The 27,991-nt window shown below is 40.2% G+C and overlaps 1 protein-coding gene across 1 annotated transcript; it reads left to right on the top strand.

The window, feature by feature from the left end:
* Positions 1-94: 94 nt before the first annotated feature.
* LOC137432662 (uncharacterized) lies at positions 95-27,230 on the top strand. The gene is made up of 6 exons (XM_068124756.2): positions 95-129; positions 2,431-2,894; positions 6,691-6,873; positions 12,810-12,896; positions 21,391-21,519; positions 22,960-27,230. The coding sequence occupies exons 2-6, from the start codon at positions 2,441-2,443 to the stop codon at positions 23,013-23,015; spliced, it is 909 nt and encodes a 302-aa protein (XP_067980857.1). The 5' UTR covers positions 95-129; positions 2,431-2,440; the 3' UTR covers positions 23,016-27,230.
* The last annotated feature ends 761 nt before the right edge of the window (positions 27,231-27,991 follow it).

The following is a 27,991-nucleotide window of genomic DNA, read 5'->3' as shown; positions in this document are numbered from 1 at the left end:
CAATATTTTCCAAGAGGAGAAGATTCGGTTTTTTTTTTTTCATCACCCTCCCCTTTTCTACTCAACTCCGCCCCTTCTCAGTCGCTATCTCCGCCCTCATAAGTCATATTTTCTTCTTCCTTTTGATACGTGAGTCGAACCGTATATTTTGTTTCTATCGTTACTTCGAATATTTGCCCGAACGTATCATCATTGTTTGTTTATCATCGAATAATGTGGGTGTTCAACATAACCTGTGTGTATCTGAGCCTGTATCTTCAAGTTTCACTTCAAACGTTTTGTGTTTTTTTTTTAGACGAAGTGCTCAACGGCGCCACCAAATTGGAATAATAAACTATCAATATGTTTTATTACTTTTTCATCAAAACAAGTGGTCAAATTGTTGCTCTGACATAATCAATCACAGATCAGATTGTTCGCCCGGTTGTAATGAAATGCACTTCGTACTTGTACGGAAGGTCTAAATCGACCAAATAGCAAATACTCATCACATCAGATCCCATTGACGTGGTGAGATGAGAAATTAGTATAGGCCTCAAGGTTACTACCAACGTTGGGTGATGCTTAAATAAAGCACATGTATCATGTATCTAGCATAAAGATGAAATGTGTAACTGTGGTGAGCACAACGAAGGCTGAGCCGGAACTGTTTATTGTGCAGACGAAGCCGAAACCATAGAGCTTGTTTAACAACAACAACAACAACAACAACTCATAATATCTTCCTTCTCATTGTTGAAAAGCTCACACTGGTGACAAAAAGCTAATGCTAGCACCAGATCCAAAGCAAACAGCAATTACTGAAACAACTAAACCACAGTACTGTATACTAACTATTAACTAGCCAAACCCAAATTAACAATAACATACTAACTAAGCAAATACTAACAATACTACTAACTAACTTACTAGACAATACTAACATGAACAACAGTACTAACTGACTAGGCAAGTCAATCTCTCACAGGAGAGATGTACAGAGCCATAGGGGAGAGGGGGGTAAGTAACTTGAGCCATGGGGTGAGTTGAGCCATGGGGGTGAGTTGAGCCATGGGGTGAGTTGAGCCATGGGGTAAGTTGAGCCATGGGGTGAGTTGAGCCACCCCTTACTGGAAGTGCCAGGATGAGAGAGCTGAAAGATGGCACCATCTAATCCTAACAAGTCACATATTTTGCTTGTTGATGTAAGGAGAAAGCAGTTCTAGACAAAGGAGAAACATGTAGCAAATACAATCCGTAGGGCGTGGCTCAACTTTCCCTCTCCCCCTTCTCCCCTACTGGCGTTACTGTTGTAAGAGATCTGATGAAGTTACACAACCTAATCATTGAGACGTGTGGGTCGTCTCTGTAAAGGAAGAACGACGAATTGGTATTGTGACTTGTGGAGAGACTGTTTCAGGTTGTAAAGCTGAAGATGGTTGGTTGTTCAGCTGGGTCTTGTGAGTGAGCTGTCATTGTGGAGTGATTAGAGAGCTGGTCTTCCTTTGGAAGTGGGGTGACAAGTGGAGGATATTCGCAAGTCTTCCTGAGGCGTTTGCGGTTGTGGTGGTAAACCTGGCCGTCTTGCATTATAACATGATATGAACAGGGTGAATAGTGTTTACAGTGTGTACTGCATAGTAGTGACCACTGCTGGCTCCCAGACCTATACTTCCTTGATGTGGACACTTTCACCTGGAGTAATGGTGGGAGCTCTTTGGAATTGCAGTTGTAAAATTTGTTCTTGGGGAAAATGCCTGGAGCATAGAAAAGGCTCCTTTATATGGTATGTGCCAGGTGGCAAACAATAGAAAAGAAGGGACATTCCACAGCTTGTAGAAAATGCCAAACAATAGAAAAAAAAGAACATTCAAAAAATCTCATGTGCATGCTGGACGACCCTTGTGTTCTGAGGAGGAACCAAGTAATGCTCTTGAAAAGATCATATAAAGGGTTGCCCTACATCTGGCAAATAATATACATTTACTTCCTCATGCAGCTGGATGAATGAAATGGATGCCCCTTTATCTAACGAGCTGCCGCTTACCCACAAATGTAACAATATTCTTGATTTGGCCATTTTACCAAATTCCAAATTCCTGCTCTTTGCCAGGGATGCATGAAATTGTTTCACTCCACGTAAATAATGTAGGTTAGGAAACTGCAACGCCAGACGGAATAACCCTGGAAATGGAGCCGACATCAGTCACATAATGGATTGAGGCTTTGCTTTCTGAAACATCAAATTCAACGTAGAAATGGAATTGCAATTTACTCCAGCTTATGGATTGTAAGAAATATCTGTGCATGTGCTCTGCTAGCTTCTCATTCAAAGCCCATTAATTCCAATTTTGATCACATTATCTTGCTGGAATGCATCTATAGGTGTACCTTCAAAAGCATCCTATTTTTAATTTTATTGTAATGGAGTGTAAATTAATTGCTTTTCAGAGTTATTGTTATGGAGATGGCTGAAGGGCAAGAGGTCCCACAGACATTTACCAAGTGGCTGAATCTTTGGGGCATGAATCCAGATATTGCGACCTCAGTGGTCACAGATTTGGGGATCCCTGACTTCCCAGCACTGTACGCCTGTACGAAATCACCGGACGTACGTGCAGACTTATTCAAGGAAGCACGCAAAAAACTCCCCTTTGGTTTCTACGCCTCACTACGACACTTGGTAGAGATTTGTTTTCCACAGGATGCAGAGAAGAACTCTGTAGGAAATAATTGTCTTCAACCAGAAAAGAGTATTCTCATCCCACTACTTGATCTGCTGGCCAGGTTATTGGCTGGGTTGGGACAGGATCTGATGTCCTGTGGCCAGCAGGTTGTCAAGTTGCAAGTTGGAGAGCCATGCATTTCAACGGAATTTCATCATTTATTCGACGGTTCTGCTGAAGATGTACCAGGTGAATGAACATTTTCTTACGGGTTTTATTATCTATTCTTGTTTGTAGGTTTGTCATTGATTGGGAATGCCCTATGGAAATGTTTTTTGATTGTTAATGTTTTTCACCAAATTTGGGGAACACCAGCAGTTATACAAGATAGGAGTATTGTACTAAGAAATGTCACAACAAATGAACTACAATTGGAAGCTACCAGGTGCTCGGTGACAATTATTAAAGAGCGATTGGAACAAAGATGTTATGATATCTGAAAATCTGAAACATCTGAAAATATTCATATGCTGAAACTGCAATGGAACACAACTTGGTCTTCAATATTTCAACCTAATTAAAAAAAAAAAATTGACAGCATTCAGAAAGATCACAGATTTCCCACAAAATACTAGAGAGTTCATATAACACAATACCCCGTGCAGTTACACAATGAAACTAGATGCAGGAGGTGGCCATTCGGTCGATCATGCCTGCTCCACAACAACACACTAATTGTATCCGTCAAAACCACACAATTTCATTGGGGGAATGATGGGAGGAATGTGGATGAGACAATGTAGCATGCCCAGAGATATCCCAAGGGTGTCAAAATAAAAATGGGGAAATATTATTTTAATTATTTAAAATAAATAAAAAGCAATAATTTTTGTGTTTTTTTGTAGGGGGTAGCGGACGTACGTACCGCATCTAGTTTCCACCTCCTGCATCTAGTTTCATTGTGTAACTGCACGGGGTATTGTGTTATATGAACTCTCTAGTATTTTGTGGGAAATCTGTGATCTTTCTGAATGCTGTCAATTTTTTTTTTTTTAATTAGGTTGAAATATTGAAGACCAAGGTAGACGGTAGGCGAAGGTGGTTTTTAGGTGAGAAACACAACATCAACCACACACCACACCTTGATGAGACGCCCATAGACACGACACTCCGCACAGATGCACACAATCACAAACCCATACTCGAGTTACTTTAAAAGTTCTGCCAATATCTCAATACCCTTCTGTTTCCAATACTTATAGCTACCTATCTAATTCTAATTTAAACGTATCTACTGTTTCTGCTGCCACTACCTTTCCAGGGAGACCATTCTATGCATTAACTACTCTCCGAGTGAAAGACCCTTGCCTTACTACATACTACAGTCTTAACTCTCCTCTTCTTTACTCTCAGACTATGTGCTATATATAGCCCCTGGTTTTATCGCTGTCTATTCTACTGAAGAACTATTTTCACTTATTTTATGTACACCCTTCATTATCTTAAACATCTCTATCATATCCCCTCGCAACTGCCTCCTTTCTAATGTATAAAGCCTTGTCTCCCTCCTTCAGCAGCTACTCATAGCTGAGTCTAGCTAGACCTGGAATCAATCTTGTAGACATACTCTGAACCCTCTCCATAGCAGCTATGTCCTTTGAGTTGTGGTGATCAAAACTGCACACAATATTCTAGATGGGGCCTCACTAAGTGTTCACGTCTATACAGTGTCTTCAGAAAGTATTCACACCCCTTGACTTTTTTCACATTTTGTTGTGTTACAGCCTGAATTAAAAATGGATTAAATTGACATTTTCTTGTGACTGATCTACACATAATACCCCATAATGTCAGTCTTCTTTTTTATTCTTCTTATTCTTTTTATTCCTCCTCTTTTTCTCCATCTTATTCTTTTCCTCCTTACACCACTCGGTGGGCACAGGGCTACAGAGGCAGTTTCATTGGTTAGGCTGTTGGGGGTGACAACCAGGATACACGGGTTGCTACTCTGATACAATATACTTGACTGTGAGTGCAGAAATTTGTACTCTAATGTGTTCAAGTGTGCTGGTGATAGCTCACCTTTTCATAAAGGACACGATTAATGAGTTGGATAGGTGACAAGAACAAGCTGATGAGATTTTGGTTAAGGTTTGGATGCATATCCGACCTATCAGTGGGGTACAAAACGTAAACTGTTCAGCCTGTTGGAGGTATCCACTCCACCGAGTGCCGTTCTTGTTGTAGAGTAAAACATTATCGATGTTGATCGCATTACTTGTAAAGGAAAGGTAATTATACCCACGTTAAAAGAAAAAAACTGGAGATTTTGTAATCGACTGTGTCTGTCTGTCTGTCCATCCATCAGCCAACTCCTCCTAAAAAGTTGTGCAGGAATTTACCAAACTTGATAGTTATGATCACCACATGGTAAGGTGCAAGAGTAGTTCAGGGTGGTAATTACTTGGGGCCCCAGTGTGGAGTCAGAAGGTCAAATACCAACAAGACCAAAAGTCTAACAGTGGCGTAGCCGGGCTTGTAAAATATTATAAACCACAAACACATATGATTAGCTTTTTAAACAGTCGCTAATGCTGCTTATAACATTAAACAAAGAAATTTGGTGGAATCTCGACATTCATGAGGGAAGTTTTACTTACAGAACTGAGCGAAGATCGACTGTAATTTATATACCCCACAAGGGTTGGAGGTGTGTTCATTTACCAAGCAGCTAGCTTGCGCTTGCCAAGCCAGCCGTTCCTTAACGGTATTGAATGGAGTGCTTGCTCGAATGCTTAAACCACTTGGCGATCTCTCCACAAGAAACTTGGTAAATGAACGCACCCAATGTTCTTGAGACCCGCCCATATATCGACTGTAATCTATGTACCCCAAAGAGGAATGACCTTTCCTGCAGCTCTCGAAATGAGCGGGTGTTTATGCCATAATGACATCATATACGTAATGACAGAGCATGACGGCCGGACACAAAACTGCCTCTACTTTAATATATATAAGATATACAATTAACATCCAGTAATGTTGCAGTCACTACAAAAGGATTTTGTTACGATTAGATATACTATAATAATAATGTTACGTTATTATTACAAAAATTCTATTATTTTTTCAAAAAAACCGAGGTGAATTCCTTACTTCTGCGGTTACACCACTTCAATCCATCAACTTTCCATTCACGACATTGGGATTAAAGTGTTATGGTTATATTTACTATAATAATATTATTATTATTACGAAAACTATTCTACTGAAACGATACACTACTGTATTAAGAAACCTGGGCTTGTTTTGTCCGAAGCGGTCCAAAGGTGAGGCTCAGCGCCTAAGGCCTGTACGTACCGTTTTGTTGGAAGAGCCGTAATGCCGATGCTTCAGATATTTGATGGTCATTTTAACAATCTGTTTGTTTGTGTTTCACACTGAATGAAAAACGTAAAGGTAGAGCATGGCGATTGTGATATATGACGGATTCGACAATATGTTCGGCTTGAACGAAATATAAATCAACATGGCGGTGTGTGGAGAGTCAGCCGCTGCACCGCCGTAATGACATCAGACGTAATCACATCACCCTGTCATGTGACCAAATTCTCAGCTCTGATTGGTATACGTTTGAGGGGACATACATGCATACAAACAGACGGACAAACACTGTTCTAGATGGCTCTGCCCGATGGGCTACGCCGTAAAAATTCAAACACTGGCAAATGGGGATTTGCGATGGCACATCAATTTAATTTATTTGCACTTGTCATTTTGCTGCTGAAATGTTTTTGTTCAAAAATGGCCATTAAATCTTCGTCGAGCTGTTTCCCTTTAACCCGCATAAAAATCTCTGTTGGTTAACTTGTCCATTCGGCTTGATTTCTGGAAAACAAATTATTTTATTTAAATATCACTCGTAAACCATTTTTGGTCTGGATACCCATATTCAACTCTGTCCTTTTGTTCATGTTGTTATTTGCCTTGAGCAAACTATTTCACTGGCCTAAAATCAATGAACATAGATTTTCTGTTGTTCCAGGGTTGGACTCCACGCTCAACCAAGAGAGCTCAAGATGGTCAGAGGAAGGGGAGGAGGAGCTGGAGGAATCAGAGGAGCCCAAAAAACGAAAGTTGGATGAGTCAAGACATGCAGGACATCTGGAAGAGTTAGATAAAGAAACCATGGAGCAGAATGATTTGCAGATGTATTCCTGCTCTCAGGGTGAGACCTTATAACCTGTTTCCAGGTTGCCATCCTTCACATACTACCAAACCTGTCTGCACATCACAAGAAATGACCCGCCTGTGAAATTTTTCATCAGATATTAATGGGTAAATAAATCTCACTTTGTTTTTATTTTTTTGTTCACAACAAAGCAGTGGGGGTACTGACATGATATATTTTTAAAATAGATCTCAGGAGGTAAATTAACCCATCAGTTGCTCACGTTCAAGATGAGCTGTCTGCAAAGCAACCAAAAAACTAGATGCCTAACAATATATTTTGTTTCTGTTTGCTTGTGATATTCACTACTCCTCAGTCCTCATAAATATAGGATTATTTTGCTTGCTGTTTCTCGCTGTGCTAAATGTGTAGCATGGCAACTCTAATTTTCATGAAAATGTCAAAAACGCCTATGTTTTACTCGATATGCATGTTCATTTTTGTGTCCCTTTACAAATGCCGTATTAATCTATGACTACCACTACTCCCTTAACAGCCCCATGTATTCTCAACTTCACATGGGGACAGACAGAGGACATTTTGACCCAAGCCTGTCACGAACGAACTGGCTGGCCAGGCCTGACATTCAACTGAAGATGGCAGGGATTTGGAATTTGTTCAGAGTGCTGGTGATAACTCATCTACTCTTCACGAAGAAATCTTTAACGGATCTTTTGGGATCTTTAACGTCCACCAACGAATGCTAGCAGACAGTTCCTCCAGCTTAGCGTACTTCCAATGGACACCGCAAACACTGACGTATCACCATGCATCAGGGTGGCAGTTAATAGCTCGGTCAAGGTTCAAACCTCGGCTGGACAGGTCAAAACAAGTGTGTACAACTCAAAGTTATCTTACCCACCCGAACCTAGGATGAATGTGGTTGGTAAATGTAAATAATTCCTAACCAGTTTAAAAATTTTTAATTATCCTTCTCAAAAAAAACAATTCCCCAACATATCACCCAATTCTTTTTTTCTTTCTTCTCTCCATCTTATCTTTAACATAGAGAGTAACCCAGTTTTAGGACCGGCAGAGAAGATAACCGAGAAGGAAGTTGAGGAAGCGATAAAAGCAATGAAGAGTAGAAAAGCAGGAGGGCCGATGGGAGTTGTGGGACATATGTTGAAGGCAGCGGGAAATTGGGGTGTGAAGAGAATGACAGAGATCTGCAGTCTGGTGGTGAAAGAAGGTCGCATTCCAGTGGATTGGGAACTGAGTACCCTCGTCCCTCTATACAAGGGGAAAGGTGACCCTCTGGACTGTGGCTCGTATCGAGCGATAAAGTTATTGGAGCATGGAATGAAGGTATTGGAAAGGGTGTTGGAGAGGAGGATAAGGAAGAAAGTGAAGATTGACGAAATGCAGTTTGGATTTATGCCAGGAAGAGGAACGACAGACACGCTTTTTATTGTGAGGCAGTTGCAGGAGAAGTATATGGAGAAGAGGAAGAAGTTGTTTCTTGGGTTTGTTGATCTGGAGAAAGCATTCGATAGGGTTCCACGTGAAGTAGTGACATGGGCATTGAGGAAGTTAGGAGTGGAGGAATGGTTGATCAGAGTGGTGATGGCAATGTACAAAAGAGCGCGCACAGCTGTTAGGACGAAGGACGGGAACAGTGGTAAGTTTGAGGTGAAGGTGGGAGTGCATCAGGGGTCGGTACTAAGTCCACTACTATTTGTAGCTGTGATGGAGGTGCTGGCTCAGAACGTAAAGGAGGGTTTACCGTGGGAGTTGTTGTATGCAGATGATCTGGTGTTGATTGCAGAAAGTATGGATGGACTGAAGGAGAAGATGAACAAGTGGAAGGAATGTATGGAGACAAAAGGTCTGAAGGTGAATATCGGAAAAACGAAGGTGCTGGCAAGTGGGAAAGCATGTGGTGAGGTGGAAAGAACTGGGAAGTGGCCGTGTGCTGTGTGCAGGAATGGTGTCGGAGTGAATTCCATTCAATGTACAAAGTGCGCTGAGTGGGTTCATCAAAAATGTAGTGGTTTGAGAGGGTCATTAACCAGTGTGGCAGCTACATTCAAGTGTAAGGTGTGCACAGAGGGAGCTGCAGATGGAGGAAATGTTGAGTTGGATCTTGGAGATGGCGTGAAGCTGGAAGGTGTGAAAACATTTTGTTACCTTGGAGACATGCTGAATGGAGAAGGTGGATCAGACTCGGCAACGGTTGCTCGAGTGAGATGTGCATGGAAGAAGTTTCGGGAACTGAGTGGCGTGCTGACGAGGAGGGGAATGTCATTGAAGCTGAAGGGAAAGGTGTCTGCTGCATGTGTGAGAAGTGTTATGATTTATGGGAGTGAGACATGGGTAATGAACGTAGAGCAGCAACGAAGGCTGGAAAGGGTAGAAATGCGAATGGTTCGGTGGATGTGTGGAGTATCGTTGAGAGAGAGGAAGACAAATGATGAATTGCTTAAGATGATGGGAATAGAGCCTGTGATGGATGCTGTGAAGAGAAACAGGTTGCGATGGTTTGGTCATGTGTTGAGGAAGGATGAAAGTGACTGGTTGAAAAGAGTGATGGAAATGAATGTAGAAGGAAGTAGAGGATGGGGAAGACCGAGAAAGACTTGGCTAAAGATGGTCGAAGAAGAAATGCGGGCAAGGGGGTTAGCAAGGGGAGATGCAGAAAATAGGGCAAAATGGAGAACATTGACATTGTCATGGGGAGTGGGGACCGCAAGGCTATTCCCCGCTCTTGCAGGGAAAATGGCCTTAAAATGCCTGTTGTTATTGTGTTGTTGTCTCCATCTTATCTTTACCTCCACCACTGAGGGTGGATGGAGGTTATGTTTTTACCCCTGTCTGTCCGTTTGTCTGTCTGTCCGTTTGTGTACAAAATATCGCAAAAAGTTGTGGACAGATTTGGACGAAATTTGGCAGGGATGTAGCATATGTGACAATGACTAAATTATTAGGTTTTGGTGAAGATCAGGATTTGTATCCGGCTACTATAATTTTATTAAGTAATTCTTCACCATTGGGAGATAGGGCCAAAAACGATGCAAAGCAGGATATCTCAAAAAGTTGTGGACGGATTTGGACGAAACTTGGTGGAGAGGTTGTGTGTCTGAAAAGGTCGATTCGATTTTGGTGAAGATCTGAATATGGATTCGGATATGATAAAAAAAAATTTAAAGTGACAATTCTGTTTAAGTTCTAAGACACCTAGACACCTAGCTTGACTTCACGCTGTTGAAACCAAAGCTTTCAGAATCATTGGAATCTCCTGCGATGAAGCTAACTCCGAGGGCCTTTCACTCACTCACCGCAGGCAGGTTGGTGGTCTTTCTGTCTTCTACCGACTCCTCTCCGGCCTTGCTCCCCCAGCTCTCTCTGCTCTGTCCCCAAAATATTCCTACAGGTCGCACAAGATCTGCCAGCAACCCTCTTATGGTTAAACTGCCAAAATCTAGGCTCTCTGCTCACCTTCACTCTTTCATTCCCCTTTTCTCCCGCCTCTGGAACAAACTCCCCCACTCCCTTCAATCCCACTCCTCCCTCCAGGTCTTTAAAACAGCTGTTCACCACCATCTCTTATCTTCCCCCATCCAAAACCTTGATCCTTTCTACCCCTGCTAATTCACCCCAGATACACTTTTTTGAAATTCCAACTTCTTTCCTGGAAGTCCTTGCAGTGTCCATATGTTTTATACCTCTCCCACCTTCCCCCAAGCCCTCTCCCTCCCACAGTTCTCTCGATGTCCCAGCTCTCAAATGTTGTGTTTGTGTCCTTCCCCCTCTCTCCCCATCTTGTCTACCGCTCCCCTTATTTTGTGTTTTATGCGTCGGTTTGACTTTTTGTGCGATTAATGTTCGCTCTTTCACGAGCCTCGATCTTGTATACAGAAAAAAAAAGGAAAAAAAAGTGAACCATTGAGTGATATGGCCAACCAGGTGGAGGTATGTATGCTCTCTACTGAGTGCCGTTCTAGTTGTTACTGTAATTCTGTTTCTTCCATATCCTTTTATTGTTTGCCATTTTGTAATTTTTATTGTCCATTCGTTGTCAGGTCTTCCATTGTGTCGAACCCAGCTCCTTTTCAGTTATTTTAGGTCATCGATTCTCGATTCTCGAAGAGATTAACTTCGAAAATGGGTCGTGATGTCCGGATGTCAGTCCGTCCGGTCGGCCATCCGTCCGTTAACCTCTTGCTATTTTTGCTACTCCTCCCTTGTCTCCCGGCTGATTGTTCTGAAATCTGACACATGACTACAAGACCGTAGCCCGCACAATCGCTGGGGTATTCGATTTTGGATCATGGGGGCTCCCAGGGGGGATTAACCCCCAAACTTTGGATCCCTACTCAACCCTTATTTACCAACTGATTGTGCTGAAACCGGATGCAGCCCTTCTACTCGATGGTCCACAACATCACTCAGTCCTAGACTTTTCAATTTCAGATCAGGGAGCTCTCAGGGGGGTTCAGGGAGTTATTTTTTTATTATTGGTTCAGGGTTTCAGGGATCAGGGAGCTCTCAGCAGAGGTCTGAACTGTAATCTCAAGAGATGACCGTCAGCCCACTTGGGGATATTTTTTATTGTGATCAATTTTTTCTACATCTTATTTGTAAGAAAACATGTTTTACTGCCATTTGTTGCTCCTGGTATTATGCACTAATTGTGACTTTCTTTTTCAGGCATGAAGGCAGTTTACTTTTCATGTTAAAAATTAATTTTCCAAATGTCACCCATGCGGCTCTCTTATCTCTTCACTTGTTCAATTCTTGATCTTTACTTCAAATCAGGAAAACAAAATTCAAGATTTTCTTTAAGAAAGGCAGATGCAAGGAGAGAAAAAGCAACGGTCGGTGAGTTAAAGAACGGCAAGGTGGACATGCAAAATTAAGTGGAGATGGGAGTGAGTAATGAGAGGGCAAGGCAAGGGAATCATCATCATCGTCATTAATGACTACACTCTGTATCCTGAGCATCGGTTCTGCTGAAGCAGTTGCTGTGGCTAAAAAACCATTATGAATAGGTTTTGTTACTATGTCAGAGGGTGGCTGCAGGTTTGGCCAGAAATATTGAATTTGGCTAGGGTAGTGATTTATAAGGCCGACTCTTGCGAAAGACACGATATAATATTTAATGACCACCGGCAAACACTATTGGTGTCCTCTGGCTTGACATCTCTCAGTAGCACAGCATACTTATTGATGCAACATCCTGTCTCCAAAGCACCAGGGTGAGAGCTCATAGTTGGGTCAGAAATAAAATAAAATCCAGATGAATGGTGAGTGTGCTACCTCTGCTCTCTCCTGTTAGCTGCAGGTTGTTGAAAGTACCACCATATGCAATATGTGGGTGGTCCCCAAGCTATTTATATTTTTTACTGCAAGGATCACCCATTTTAATTTTACAACACCATATGGTTATCTCTATTTCAATTTCTGCTTACTAATAGTGTGGCCGAGTAATGTTTTCAGATTTGGTTCTTCTTTCATATGCAGCACAACATTGCAGGTTCGCATCATTTGCTGAGGACATAGTTATGTCGCTGATGCAATGCACTCCACAGGTTAGGGCAGGAATTTGGCCATGGTGCTGGCGATACTTCCTACTCTTTGTATGTACATATATACGTATACAGTACACATACATACATATATGCATAACCATGTAGTGACTGAAGTCCATCGACATAGTGACTTTTGAAGTTTTGAAGTAGGTGCATCATCAATCAGTATAAAGCCGGAAGGCTTCAAAGTCACTAAGTGGATGCAACAGTGATGTGTTGCCCTGACGAGCGCCAAAAGGGCGAAACGAGTTGGCAGCTTTGCCTTTTACATACTTTGTGACTGCATTTTATCTTGGCATTTTTGCACTGCAAGAGGCCCTTCTGGGGCTGCAGACATGACTGTATTGGCATGGCTTTCATCCCGGTCGGATAACTTAATTAATCATCTTCATATGTATATAGATTCGGTGAATGGCTGGCAGCCCATACATGAGGATGTGATTGGCCAAACAGAACATGAGATCAAGGTGGAAATGGAATCCATTGCAGGTACATTTTCCTTGCACACAACCTTGCTTGTTTTAATAATACTGTATAGATTTTAAATTGTCTGAGATTTGTGTTCTCCATATACAATGAATGTTCTTCAACGTGCTTCTTCAATGGGGCCTTCAATGAAGAACTCTGTCTCGGAACTACACAACTCCTGAACTATTCCTGTGGACTATTCTATTTTGCAAGTTAAGCGTTCTCCGAATAAACAATAATATTCCACAAGTTCAACGTACTTTGAATAAACTATTCCATTTCGCAAGTTAAACAAACTCCCAATAAACTATTCTATTCCACAAGTTAAACGTACTCCTCATAAACTATTCTATTCCACAAGTTAAACATACTCCTCATAAACTATTCTATTCCACAAGTTAAACGTACTCCTCGTAAACTATTCTATTCCACAAGTTAAACATACTCCTCATAAACTATTCTATTCCACAAGTTAAACATACTCCTCATAAACTATTCTATTCCACAAGTTAAACATACTCCTCATAAAGTATTCTATTCCACAAGTTAAATATACTCCTTATAAAGTATTCTATTCCACAAGTTAAACATACTCCTCATAAAGTATTCTATTCCACAAGTTAAACATACTCCTCATAAACTATTCTATTCCACAAGTAAAGTTAAACATACTCCTCATAAACTATTCTATTCCACAAGTTAAACATACTCCTCATAAACTATTCTATTCCACAAGTTAAACATACTCCTCATAAACTATTCTATTCCACAAGTTAAACGTACTCCTCATAAACTATTCTATTCCACAAGTTAAACGTACTCCTCATAAACTATTCTATTCCACAAGTTAAACGTACTCCTCATAAACTATTCTATTCCACAAGTTAAACATACTCCTCATAAACTATTCTATTCCACAAGTTAAACATACTCCTCATAAACTATTCTATTCCACAAGTTAAACGTACTCCTCATAAACTATGCTATTCCACAAGTTAAACGTACTCCTCATAAACTATTCTATTCCACAAGTTAAACGTACTCCTCATAAACTATTCTATTCCACAAGTTAAACGTACTCCTCATAAACTATTCTATTCCACAAGTTAAACGTACTCCTCATAAACTATTCTATTCCACAACTTAAACGTACTCCTCATAAACTATTCTATTCCACAAGTTAAACGTACTCCTCATAAACTATTCTATTCCACAAGTTAAACGTACTCCTCATAAACTATTCTATTCCACAAGTTAAACGTACTCCTCATAAACTATTCTATTCCACAAGTTAAACGTACTCCTCATAAACGATTCTATTCCACAAGTTAAACGTACTCCTCATAAACGATTCCATTCCACAAGCTAAACATACTCCTCATAAACTATTCTATTCCACAAGTTAAACGTACTCCTCATAAACTATTCTATTCCACAAGTTAAACGTACTCCTCATAAACTATTCTATTCCACAAGCTAAACGTACTCCTCATAAACTATTCTATTCCACAAGTTAAGCGTACTCCTCATAAACTATTCTATTCCACAAGTTAAGCGTACTCCTCATAAACTATTCTATTCCACAAGTTAAACGTACTCCTCATAAACTATTGTATTCCACAAGTTAAACGTACTCCTCATAAACTATTCCATTCCACAAGTTAAACATACTCCTCATAAACTATTCTATTCCACAAGCTAAACGTACTCCTCATAAACTATTCTATTCCACAAGTTAAACGTACTCCTCATAAACTATTCTATTCCACAAGTTAAACGTACTCCTCATAAACTATTCTATTCCACAAGTTAAACGCACTCTGAAACTATTATATTCCACAAGCTAAATGTACTCCTCATAAACTATTCCATTCCACAAGTTAAGCGTACTCCTCATAAACTATTCTACTCCACAAGCTAAACGTACTTCTCATAAACTATTCTATCCCACAAGTTAAACGTACTCCTCATAACCTATTCTATTCCACAAGTTAAACGTACTCCTCATAAACTATTCTATTCCACAAGTTAAACGTACTCCTCATAAACTATTCTATCCCACAAGTTAAACGTACTCCTCATAAACTATTCTATTCCACAAGCCAAACGTACTCCTGATAAACTATTCTATTCCACAAGTTAAACGTACTCCTGATAAACTATTCTATTCCACAAGCCAAACGTACTCCTGATAAACTATTCTATTCCACAAGTTAAACGTACTCCTCATAAACTATTCTATTCCACAAGTTAAGCGTACTCCTCATAAACTATTATATTCCACAAGCTAAATGTACTCCTCGTAAGCTATTCTATTCCGCAAATACTGTTAAATGTACTATTAAAGTAAACTTCAAACCAGTAAAGAAATAGCACAAATATCTGGTCAATTTACTGAAGAACGACTGAGCTTTCACAATGCTTTGCTTTCAGCGAAGTCAATCAACACCAATAGTGGATCACTCTCATGCTGCAGTAATGGGGAAGGATTGTTGTTGTATTTCCATGATTTGCCAGGATCTGAAGAAGGAGTTGATTTGGAGCAACCCACATATCCTCAGAGGCTGATGTGTTGGAAAATTAGCCGTATTATTTTTATGATTGCACATGGTAACTTTCCTTTCTATAATTTATATCGGCCTATTGTACTTCTGAATTTTTTTTAGGCGGGAGGGAATAATGTCAAGATATGTTTCTTATTGCATGAGCTGATCACTTCATGGCTTGTTTATTTTATCACGAAGATTCCTTTTTTTTCATCTTTTTTTTCATCTTTTTTTTTTCATCTTTTTTTTTTTCATCTCAGCAGGTCTAAACTGCATCCATGCACTATACTATAATTAAATAATTACTGTGTTTTTTATCGCTGTCTTCCATGTCGGTATTTTTACCTCCGCCACCAAAGGTGGATGGAGGTTATATTTTCACTCCTGTCTGTTTGTCTGGATGTGAACAAAACATCTCAAAAAGTTGTTGTAGGATTCGGTCGAAATTTGGCAGAGATGTAGCGTATGTCACAAGGACGAAATGATTAGATTTTGGTGAAGATCCGGATTCGGATCCGGCTATGATAATTTTTTAAGTGATTCTTCACCATTGGGAGTTGGGGACAAAAACGATACATAGCAGGATCTCTCAAAAGGTTGTGGACGGATTTGGACGAAACTTGGTGGACCGGTTGGGTGGGTGTTTAACAAGGACAAATAGATTCGTTTTGGTGAAGATCTGAATATGGATTCGGATATGAGAATTCTTTAATTTTTTAAGTGATTCTTCGCCATTGGGAGATAGGGCCAAAAACTATACATTGTGGGACATCTCAAAACGTTGTGGGCGGATTTGTACAAAACTTGTTGGACAGGTTGTGTGTGAGACAAGGAAGAATCGATTCGATTTTTGTGAACATCTGAATATGGATTCGGATATGATAATTATTTATTGAGTACTTATTTCTTGAGATTTATTGAGATTAAATAATTTATTGAGATTGTGAACTGAGTACCCTCGACCAAAGTATTCAGACCCCTTCACTTTTTCACATTTTGTTATGTTGCAGCCTCATGCTGAAATCGTTTAAATTCATTTTTTCCGTCATCAATCTGCACTCAATACCCCATAATGACAAAGAGAAAACAGGATTTTAGAAAGTTTTGCAAATTTATTAAAAAGAAAAAACTGAAATATCACATTGACATAAGTATTCAGACCCTTTGCTATGACACTTGAAATTTAGCTCAGGTGCCTCCCATTTCTCTTAATCATCTTTGAGATGTTTCTACACTTTGATTGGATTCCACCTGTGGTAAATTCAATTGATTGGACATGATTTGGAAAGGCACACACCTGTCTATACAAGGTCTCACAGATGATAATGCATATCGGAGCAAAAACCAAGCCATGAGGTCAAAGGAACTGCCTGCAGAGCTCAGAGACAGGATTGTGTCGAGGCACAGATCTGGGGAAGCCAACAAAAAAATTTCTGCTTTATTGAAGGTTCCCAAGAGCACAGTGGCCTCCATAATTCTTAAATGGAAGAAGTTTGGAACAACCAGGACTCTTCCTAGAGCTGGCCGCCCGGCCAAACTGAGCAATCGGGGGAGAAGGGCCTTGGTAAGAGAGGTGATCAAGAACCCGATGGTCACTCTGGCTGAGCTCCAGAGATCCTGTGTGGAGATGGGAGAAACTTCCAGAAGGACAACCATCACTGCAACACTCCACCGATCTGGGATTTATGGCAGAGTGGCCAGACAGAAGCCTTTCCTCAGTGAAAGACACATGAAAGCCCGCTTGGAGTTTGCAAGAATGCACCTAAAGGACTATCAGACTTTGAGAAATAAGATTCTGTGGGAAAAGAAAACAAGAAAAGAAACACTGGAAAAAACAGTGAGAGAACGAAAGTAAATGGACCACAAACGACTGCCGAGAGAAGACAACAAAGCCTCGAGGGACTAGGCCTGAAAAACGCGGCAGGAAACAACCGATGATTATATACTGGCATGCACGATCCACACCGAGATCTTCCCAGAAACACATAGTCGGCACACACCGTAAAATAAAAATACAGTTTTGACAAAAATACAAACAGGAACAATTACTCAACTTTGATAGCGTGGACAGCTTGGAAAACACAGCCTCGCCGGCAAAACCGGAAGCGGGAATATTGTCGGGTCACCGGGGTTAAGACCCTGGGTGACGGATGACCGAAACGAGCTTTACTCCGAGGCGTATACCCAACTTCACGGTAGTGACACGCGTGGGATGGATGACAGCAAGGGCTTACCTACATGGAGTTCCACTGGGCTTCCTCGAACCCACCACGAATAAACGAGACAGAACACCAAGTAAAATGCAACAGATAATGGGTTTATTAAAACTAGGGCATGCCCGTACTATATCTATATCTAAAATTATATCCCCCCCTCTATTTACATGAAATGGTTTGGTCCATGAAATGTTTTGGTCCATTCGCAACGCCAAAGCGAACGGCGAACGCTTTACATGAAATGGTTTGGTGCATGAAATGTTTTGGTCCATTCGCAACGCCAAAGCGAACGGCGAACGGCTTGCGAGTACAGTGACAATCCCCCCGGGGTTTTTATTAGTTTTAAAACGGAGCTTGGCAACCGCTGGCGTTCTTTAGCCGGCAGCTTCGCCCGCCCGAACGCCGTTACAGTACCTTCGACCGCGAGTTGCTCGGACTTCACTTGGCGGTCAGGCACTTCCGCCATCTGCTCGTGCGAGTACAGTGACAATCCCCCCCCCCCCCCCCCCTCTATTTACATGAAATGGTTTTTATTAGTTTTAAAACATAGTTTAACGCCAACATAGCGCCAACATAGTTTGCAAACGTGAAATAAATGAATACGCTCTCAAATGTGCCATCCGAGGCAGAGTGTGTCCGCCACGTTCGGCACACGCGATAGTTCGCTGCTCTCTGATTGGTTGAATCGTTTTTTGGACATAGCTCGGTAAGTAATTGTCCGATTAATATGAAACCTTGAAAAGGCACATCCTCGGGTCCCCAGCAATATACCTGGCAAGTTAAAAGTATATCGGACCCGTGGTTGTCGAGAAACAGCGGTCACAGACAAACAAACAAACGTACAAACGTACAAACAAACACACAGAGATTACTGGAATTATAGATAGATAATGCAAGGGAACAACGAAAGGTAAGGTAAACTAAAGTTCCTAAATGAGGGTCCCTCCACTCTGACTCAGATACGAACAAAGGGAAAATAAAAGTAAAAGAAAATAAATAATATTTATGTCGTACAGCCACTTAGCTCCGGTCTCAACGAGGGTTTGGTGGTCATCAAAGGCCCGGTCGGTCGGCGAAATGGCCGCGCGTCAACCTGCTCAAGATGCCGCCGAACCGCGCTTTCATCGCGCCACAAATGTGAGGGAATTCGGGCTGGAGGTCCCCTCGTGCTCTCCACTCTGTCCGAAATGCTGCGAGCTCCACAAACCGCCGGCAACTCCCCCTCCTCACGATCCAAATTTGCCACACCTCTACTTCTTTGCACCAGGTCCACACAAGCTCAGAACTCACTCCACCAGTGCACACGACCAAAATGCGACCCGCCTTTCACGAGAGCGCCAGGACCAGAAGAGAAGAATGTGACCGCCTCCAACGAACGCCAGCCAGAGACCGAGATGGCGAGATGGCTTCTTTTTGCTCTCCTTGCTCTCGAATGTTCCACCGCTGACGTCACACTCTGTCCAATCACCGAGCTCTGTTCATCACTCCATGGCTCCTTAACCAGTCATGGAGCTCAGGGCATGGCCTCATGGCCATTCTTGACGCCTATGACGAAGCTCGGGGCGTGGCCTGTCAGTTCTGGTCCTCCGAGGCGGACCCTCGCCGTCCTTCGGTAATGTTCGGCTGGGCAGGGTTCTATTGCCGATTGTAATGCCCAGTTATACTATCAGCGATTATGGCTGTTGTAATGGCGGCCCTTTTTTATGAAATAAAAATGAAGGGAAAAATCACAGGGTTATCCTTAGCCCTACCTAATTAGCATAGCTCCACCCCTCATATAGAGACACATATACGATCTTATTCTACACAGATTCCCTACTTAGTTACATCGAGTTGGGCTTCCTCTTCGTATCATACGGTCCATGCCAATCTACACATTCCTAACTTTCCTAAGGTATTTCATGCCTACCCCCACAAATGTAACAATATGTTAATGATGATGTCATAGGTGCCACCATTATGACATCATAATTCGACATGTACAAAACTTCATCCGATCAAGATGAAATTTCTTGAGCATAATCTAGGGATAAATTGGTGGAGAAAAAAATTAATAATGATGTCATCGGTCACGGTTCGGCCGCCATATTTGTTTCAACACAAAAGCCTTCAAAACCACTAAAGGTCTGCAATCTCTGATTACTCTTTCTAGTTTTGTTTTGTGCTAATGGCGTGTTTATTTTATGTATTCCTAAGGCCTACATGTGTGCCTGCCTGCCATCCATAAAACCATTCCAGCCCATTTGATAATCCTTGTGGGTCGAAATTCGGAATAATTGTAATCCCGATAATTTGGGGTATTCCTTGTTAAATTCACCCTTAAGCCAGCCATCCTCAAGTCGGATGACCTCTGCATGCTTGACCTTTACGCTAGCTGCGGTTAAGTGGTTGACGTGTGGGCCGTTCACGCAACAATACTATTATGCCTCCAAGAAAACTTTCCAAGACTTTCTTTCTTTCAAACTTTTCAAACATCCTTTCAAAGGCTTAGATCTTTCGTCCAGTATGTATCCTTTCTCCAGAATTCACTTTGCATTGTGGCAGAAATATGGTAGCAGGTAGCAATCCTATGGAGGTCATTGATGACCGATGGTTCCCAATGTCTTAAATTTTAAATTCATTCTGATTTGGTAACATCATTCAGACCTAAAGCCAGCACTCCACACAGCATATATATAGGAAATTTATTAGAAGCACCGATTGGTCACATGTATTTTGCAAAGTCAATGCGAAGCACCAGTCTGCGAACATGTGAATGAACCTGATTTATATACACGAGCATATAAAACCCATCACTTCGCTGATGGTAATAACAATGCTTGCGTAATTACTAAAAAAAACTGTTGTTATTAATTAATGGGAAAAATACATTTAGGCGGTGTAAAGATACCGGCCTTGCTATACTCGGGGAGCGAGGAGGGGGAGATTGTTTATGGGATATTCATCACAGCCTTTTTAGATGCTGAATTACAAATAATATACAATAACACACTAAGAGGATGATCAAAATAAAATAAAAATTCTCACCCTCCAACTCTCTTCTTTCTTTTGATCAAACTGTCTGGGGTACGTATTAGGCACGGGCCATGGCAGGAAACAAACTCTGAGGTTTCCTTGTCCCTGCATGCTCCGACTCCTCGCATCTCGAGCATACTTCCAATTTGGGATTTCTGTTTCCTCGGCATAGCTGCGATAGCTAATCTACGGGTGAAAAAATAAAAAGATTCCTGGGAGGTTCTGCCCTCCATTGTAGGAAGACAAACAGTCAGACATAAAGACACAGCTCCTTTTATAACATGGATTATTTGTTTTATTTATTATTTATATCAAGGATGTTTGTGTATCACAGAACACAGTTTGTTTAACTTTAAAAGTTAATTTTCTTTTGTAATTAAAATTCCAAACATAAAGATATTGCATATTATATCAAATACTCCTCAACAAAAAAGACCTGCATTATATTGTTTTGTTCAACAACCTCAATATCTGAAAGTTGTATTGATAAAAATGTAAATGATAGTCAAATTTACTTTGTTGATACTGTTTTAGGAGGTATTATAATAGGGCTTCCATAAAATAAACAATTATATAAATCGTTTTCAGTTATATATTATAATAGGGTAATAATGGAATCTGTTCGTTCTCATGTATTTTGCCTTACATTTGCGATGCTTTGTAGAATTTTTGAACTTGCCTTTCAGCAAATATTCAGCTATTTATTAACCACCCCCATCCACACCTTTCCTTCACTAGGCCCAGCACTCACCAACCCAGTGGACGTGGCTTCCAAGTCTCATCTTCCTCCTCTTACCACTGAAGTTCCCATTATAGCTAAAGACCGCCAGTTCAGCAGCCATGATGAATCCCCAACAGAACTGTCAGGTGAACACGCGACTTTGCAATTTGCAAATGAGGTCACGGCCACTGCTAACATTGGTAGCTGGGAAGACTACAAAAGTACAAACGACTGGCAGAGCCGTCAGTTTTATGCTGCGCAGCAGACTGCCAATTTCGGAAGTGGGGAAATGAACGGGATGTTCAACCCTGAAGCGAGCTATGTTATTTCTCATAAAAAGGAAGTTGTGCTCCAAAAGAAGAGCAATATTAGCAGAGAATGTGAGAATCTTAAGCATGGCCTGGCACAACATAGAAGATGGCCTACTGAGAGCAAAGCGAATTTGAACATTTCGCATTCCACTCCCACATTTCCATTGATCAACAAGCAGCAAATTCGTTTTAAGGTGAGCAGGAAGGGATTTATTAATTCATCGGCATTGCAGAACCAACAACAGAGGCAATTTATCTGTGGACACTGCGGAAAAGATTTTATCAAATCAAGCCACCTACAAGACCATAAGAGGATACATACAGGGGAAAGGCCATTCCATTGTAATGTATGTTTCAAAAAATTCACCCAGAATAGTGCATGTTTAGCTCATCAACGCCGTGTGCATGGAAAATATATGCAATGAAGTCTGCGAAAAGCATTTTCCCACCGCATTTACCAATGCAACCATCCTCTACATTGTCTCGAGATAGTTATGCTAACTCCTATGAATGCCACTATCAATAGTAGATGTAAAACACACAGTTGGTTCACAAAAGCTTTCACACAAGGAATTACATATTACATACAAAATGGGGGTAGGGATCAATTTGAAACAAAATCGGGAATAAATTACAATACAGGAAGGTGCGGAAGTTTGGAAGGGACAGGGCGTAAAGAGAAAAGTGGATAGGGGCCACTCCATGCCTGCAAATGGCAGCCAGGACACTCTAGGTCCAGGGCATGCATATATATATATATATATATATATATATATATATACATATATATATATATATATATATATATATATATATATATATATATATATATATATATTAATGCTTCTAAAATGCTTCTAAAACTCAATTTCTTCCCATATTTCTCTCCAAAACTCCTCTCATCTCTCCAATCTCCTTTGAAACTTCCACAATTACACCATGTGATACAATAAACCTACTAGGTATTACCCTAACTTCAAATCTATCCTGGAATCCACACATTACACAAATAGCTAAATCTGCCTCGAAGAAACTGGGAGTCCTGTTCAGATGTCGAAGATTCTTCTCCTCTCAAGAGTTGCTTCAACTCTATAAAGGATTGATTCGTCCTTGTATAGAGTACTGTTCTCACATCTGGGGAGGTTCTAGTTTCACATACTTACTGGACAGAATTGAATTAAAAGTAATTCGACTTATCGACTCTCCCAATCTGACCTCAAAACTTGACCCGCTCAAATTACGTCGCAAAGTTGGCTCTCTTTCTCTTTTCTACAGATATCACTTCGGTTTTTGCTCCCAAGAACTTGCTGCTTGTGTGCCTCTACCATTAGCGAGACCACGGATTACTCGACAAGCCACTACATCTCATGATTATTGTGTGGCCATTGGCATCTCAAGGGTGGGCCGTTATGATGTTTGTTTCTTCCCCTCCACTGCCAAACTCTGGAACTCTTTACCTTCACATGTCTTTCCTAACACTTATGATCTTCCCCTTTTCAAAAAGCAGATTCTCTGCTTTCTCAAAAACTCTTAGGCTATTCTCTCCTTCTTTACTTTTCTCTATCAATGCAGTTCTTTTAATTGGCCTGGCCTCGATGAGGATGACATAGTCTGTGCCTGGAGCCTTCTACATAAAAATAAAAGTATATATACATACACATTACACAGTGCCACTATATATACACAGTGCCTACAGAAAGTCTACACTCTTTCAAAATTTTCATCTTTTTTTGTCTTATAGCCTGGAATTAAAATGCATTAAATCAGACTTTTTCCACCTTTATTTACATCATAACCCACAACTTCCAAATGAAAGACAAATTCTACAAATTTCATAATATTAATTAAAAATACAAAACTAGAATATCTTGGTTGGATAAGTGTCCACCTCCCAGAGGTAATACTTGGTGAAGCACCTTTAACAGCAATTAGAGCTGTGAGTCTGTTGGGATAGGTCTCTACCAACTTTGCACATCTTGATTGGGCAATATTTGCCTTTTCTTCTTGACAAAACTGTTCAAGCTCAGTCAAGTTGCGTGTGGAGCGTTGATGGACAGCAATATTCAAGTAATGAAATAGATTTTCGATTGGATTTAGGTCAGTGTTCTGATTGGGCCACTCAAGGACATTTATCTTTTTGTTCCTTAGTCACTCCAGTGGAGCTTTGGCTGTGTGCTTCGGGTCGTTGTCATGCTGAAAGGTGAACTTCTGTCCCAATTTCAGCTTTCTTGCAGAGGGCAGCAAGTTTTCCTCTAGGATTTTGCTGTATTTTGCTCCATCCATTTTCCCTTCTTTCCTAGCAAGTGCCCCAGTCCCTGCTGAAAAGAAACATCCCCATAACAGGATGCTGCCACCATCATGCTTCACAGTAGGGATGGTGTTCTTTGGGTGATGTGCTGTGTTGGGTTTGTGCCAAATGTAACGTTTTGCACTTAGACCAAAAAGTTCCAAAATCTTGGTTTCGTCAGACCACAAAACATTTTGCCACATGGCTTCAGAATCTCTAGTGTTTTTATTTTTTTCATACCTAAAACAGTACTCAGGGTGGGCTTTTTTGAGTAATGGCATCCTTCTTGCCACCCTACCATACAGTGTTATGTATGTGACCATACAGGCTCAACTTGTGGAGTGCTTGGGATATTGTTGTCACATGCACACAGTGTCCAGTCTTTGCCATAAAGGCCTGTAGCTCTTTCAAAGTTGCCATTGGACTCTTGGTGGCCTCTCTGATCAGTCTCCTCCTTGTTTGGTCATCCAGTTTGGAGGAACGGCCTGATCATGGCAGGGTCATGGTGGTGCCATACACCTTCCACTTCTTAATGATTGTCTTGACTGTGCTCCAAGGGATATTCAAGGCCTTTGAAATATTTTTATACCCATCTGCTGATCTCTGCCTTTCCACAACTTTATCCCGGAGGTCTTTTGAAAGCTCCTTGGTGCTCATGGTTGAGTCCTTGCTGTGAAATGCACTGCTCAGCAGGGGAAACTTTCAGGAACAGCTGATTTTATTCTGAAATAATCAGAATCACTACAATTTAACACAAGTGGAGGCCAATTAACTTGGTGTGTGATTTTGAAGGTGATTGCTTATACCTGAGCTCATTACCTCCACCAACAAAGGTGGATGGAGGTTATGTTTTCACCCCTGTCTGTTTGTGAAAAAGATATCTCATAAAGTTGTGGATGGAATCGGACGAAATTTGGCAAAGAGGTATTAGATTTTTGTGGTAGTATAATTTTTAAAGTGATTCTTCACCATTGGGAGATGGGGCCAAAAACGATACCTTGCAGGATATCTCAAAAATTGTGGACGGATGATTTTGATTAAATGTGATTCTGTATTGTGATTTTCTGGTCTACTCTGGGATACAAAACGTAAACTGTTCACCTGGTGGAGGTATGCTATCTACTGAGTGCTGTTCTAGTTTACAATTGCTATTATAAGGTGGGTGGACACTTATCCAACCAAGATATTCTCGTTTTGTATTTTTAATTATTATCTTAGATTTGTAGAATTTGTTTTTCACTTGGAAGTGTGTTATGAAGTGTAAATAAATGTGGAAAAAGTCTGATTTAATGCAATTTCATTCCAGGTTATAAGGCAACAAAAGGTGAAAATTTAGAAAGGGGTTGTAGACTTTCTATAGGCATTATATAGATTTGTTAATTTGTAAGATAATGCCAGATTAATTTTATGCTTGAGTCTTGGGTCTTTTCATTGTCTGAAAGTGAAGTTCCCACTCCAGCTAATATGCTGAAAACGAACCACAGATCCCATCGAGCTAGAAGTAATGATGTGCGGATTCCTGTGGTTCAGCAGTGTCAAATATTTTCCATTCAACGAATTTGGAAATTTAATGCCTTAAAATTGGAGTTCATATAGTTTTAAAATACTTTTGTTTTCATTGTTCTTATCACTTACCATTTTTAGAAACAAAAATATTTCAGTGTTTTTTGCTACTGGTTTATTAAAATTTACTTGCGCTGTGTTTTGCACATTTATTACTTTGTTTGATGTGGATGGGTGATATTGAGGGGCATAGGTTGGAGGTTGGGAGAGGGGGGGTGAGGGGGGGGGGGTGAGAACAAGTTGGGAGTCAAATTATTTTTAAATATCTATAAACTTGAGATTACAAAAACATTGGTGTACTTATAGATTTGAACTATAGTAAAGAAATTAACGATGTAAAAAGAAAAAGTCACTTGGTGACTTCAGTGCTGTAGATGCACAGATTTGGGCAATATAAACCTATATGCAGTAGTCTCAGTTTAATGAACAAATCTATTATATAGACTGGTCATTATCGCGAAACTTCATGACACTGCGACTTAAAAATGATAATATTTAACAAATACATGCCCCATTATTGTCAGGGGCTCCATGGACATGAATGTACCACCCCGTTACAATGAGACAACAACCCAAATGTGTTATACAGGTTGCTGTGAACCCTACCCAATAATTTCAAAGGTTTCACGTTGGGAACATCAAAGAGAACGTCGTACGCAAAGCCATCGGCACACTTCCAACCATGTTTTATCACGTTCTAGCAAGAGATGAACACAATGTTTTTCGGTCTATGCTGAAGTAGCTTTCATACACTGAACTCCCATTCTCGCAGCACAGGACACAGTTATTAGGACGTGGCAATGCCCTCTTCATGACCCCAAATATAGAGTGGTAAACATTAGCACACCATTGTATCACCGATTGTAAACTTGGACAAGTGCAGCTGCGGATAAAAACAAACCATTTTTGAAGTTACAGCAGCAGATAAACTGTACTTGCACCAGCAAATTGCCACCATCATTACACTTGGATCGATCTAGCTATACCAAAGGATGACAGAGGTCAGGTGACAAGTCACGACATGTATTCTGTACACCAATCCACTCGTGCACATCTAACACACATCATCATGTACCATGAGCTGTGATTGTAGAATAAAATTAACAGCCGGCTTGGGAGTACACATGATGCACATTGGTATGTCTTTCTAGCCCTTCTTCAAACTCTTCTTTGTTTTCTTTTAACAAAGCAAAACATGAAACCAGATGATGCATGTATCTCCGGTCATTGTCACGCATTCTTTGCTTCACTTTCTACCCTTAGATGTTCCAGAATTATATAAGTGAATTATTCTTGTTGGCCTGGCGGGCCATAATTATTTAATTTCGTCTTGTCCTAACTGCAAGACTCAACACTGGCTTGACTGATGTGTCGTATTGAATTTGTTGTACCGCATTTTCATTATACCAGCACTCGACTGTGTAAGCGTCCAGCTCCTGCTTCAAAATGTACATAAATGATTCTTCTTATTCAAATATTTGTTCATTGTTTTGAAAAAAAGATAGATAATATAGTATAACAACTGCTTTCTTCATAATTAGAGTAACTGTTGAACACACAAATCATTTTGCATTTTATATTTAACTTGGTGTGTCACTTTTAATGTTTGAATTACTAATGTACATTTCTGATTGTTATACTCTTTTCATACATTGGTATCAAATGGCAATTCAAAATAAAATCTAATTGAAATGTATTTTTGTGGTGCTTATTCAGGAAACTGATGTACACAAGGATGGAGTTTATTAATTACAAGAAGAAAATCCTGTCAAAATGATGGACAACCCTTCTGTGTTTTCATACTATTCAGCCTTGTAAACTTGGGCCAAAACCAAAATTATGTACAAGTACCTCAATTTATTTTGTGGTGTATTTCATAAAAGGTGGTCAAAATTACGTATTGGAGTTTTTATCAAAAACGTTAAAAAAAATTTTTTTATTTTATATATATATATATCTATATATATATATATATATATATATATATATATATATATATATATATATATATATATATATATATATATACACACACTGGCTGTAGTGATGGATTAATCAATAAATCAAAAACGATTTTTAAAATTTAACCTTGAGTTGACCTTTGACCTTTTGACTTCAAAAATAGTTTGTTTCCCAATTCATTGAGGCAATATGCAAATGCTGTTCAATTTTCAAGTCATTCGGATGAAAATTGACGGTTTTGCAGATGAAAAGTGATGATTTTAAAAATTTGACCTTGAGTTGTCCTTTAACCTTTTCACCTCAAAAATAGTTCATTTCCCAATTTAGTGACTCAATATACAAATGCTTTTCAATTTTCAAGTCAATCGGATTTAAAATGGCGATTTGAAAAAATTTGACCTTCAGATGACCTATGACATTTGACCTCAAAATCAATAGGCTTCTCAATTGGGCCGACCTATTCAACTTGGTGAAGTTTCGTGACGATCGGTTTAG

The sequence above is a fragment of the Myxine glutinosa genome, chromosome 1 (genome assembly GCF_964187855.1).
Source record: "Myxine glutinosa chromosome 1, kmMyxGlut1.1, whole genome shotgun sequence".
Taxonomy (NCBI): Eukaryota; Metazoa; Chordata; class Myxini; order Myxiniformes; family Myxinidae; genus Myxine; species Myxine glutinosa.
Note: the sequence above shows the minus strand (reverse complement) of the source record. Positions and strands in the feature narration are given on the sequence as shown.

Bases quoted from the DNA above. Each gene is read 5' to 3' on its own strand.
- LOC137432662 (XM_068124756.2), top strand. From the start codon at position 2,441: ATGGAGATGGCTGAAGGGCAAGAGGTCCCACAGACATTTACCAAGTGG. The intron at 12,897-21,390 runs GTACATTTTCCT...TTCCTTCACTAG, and splicing joins GGAAATGGAATCCATTGCAG to GCCCAGCACTCACCAACCCA. The intron at 21,520-22,959 runs GTGAACACGCGA...TCTTTTCTACAG, and splicing joins ATCCCCAACAGAACTGTCAG to ATATCACTTCGGTTTTTGCT.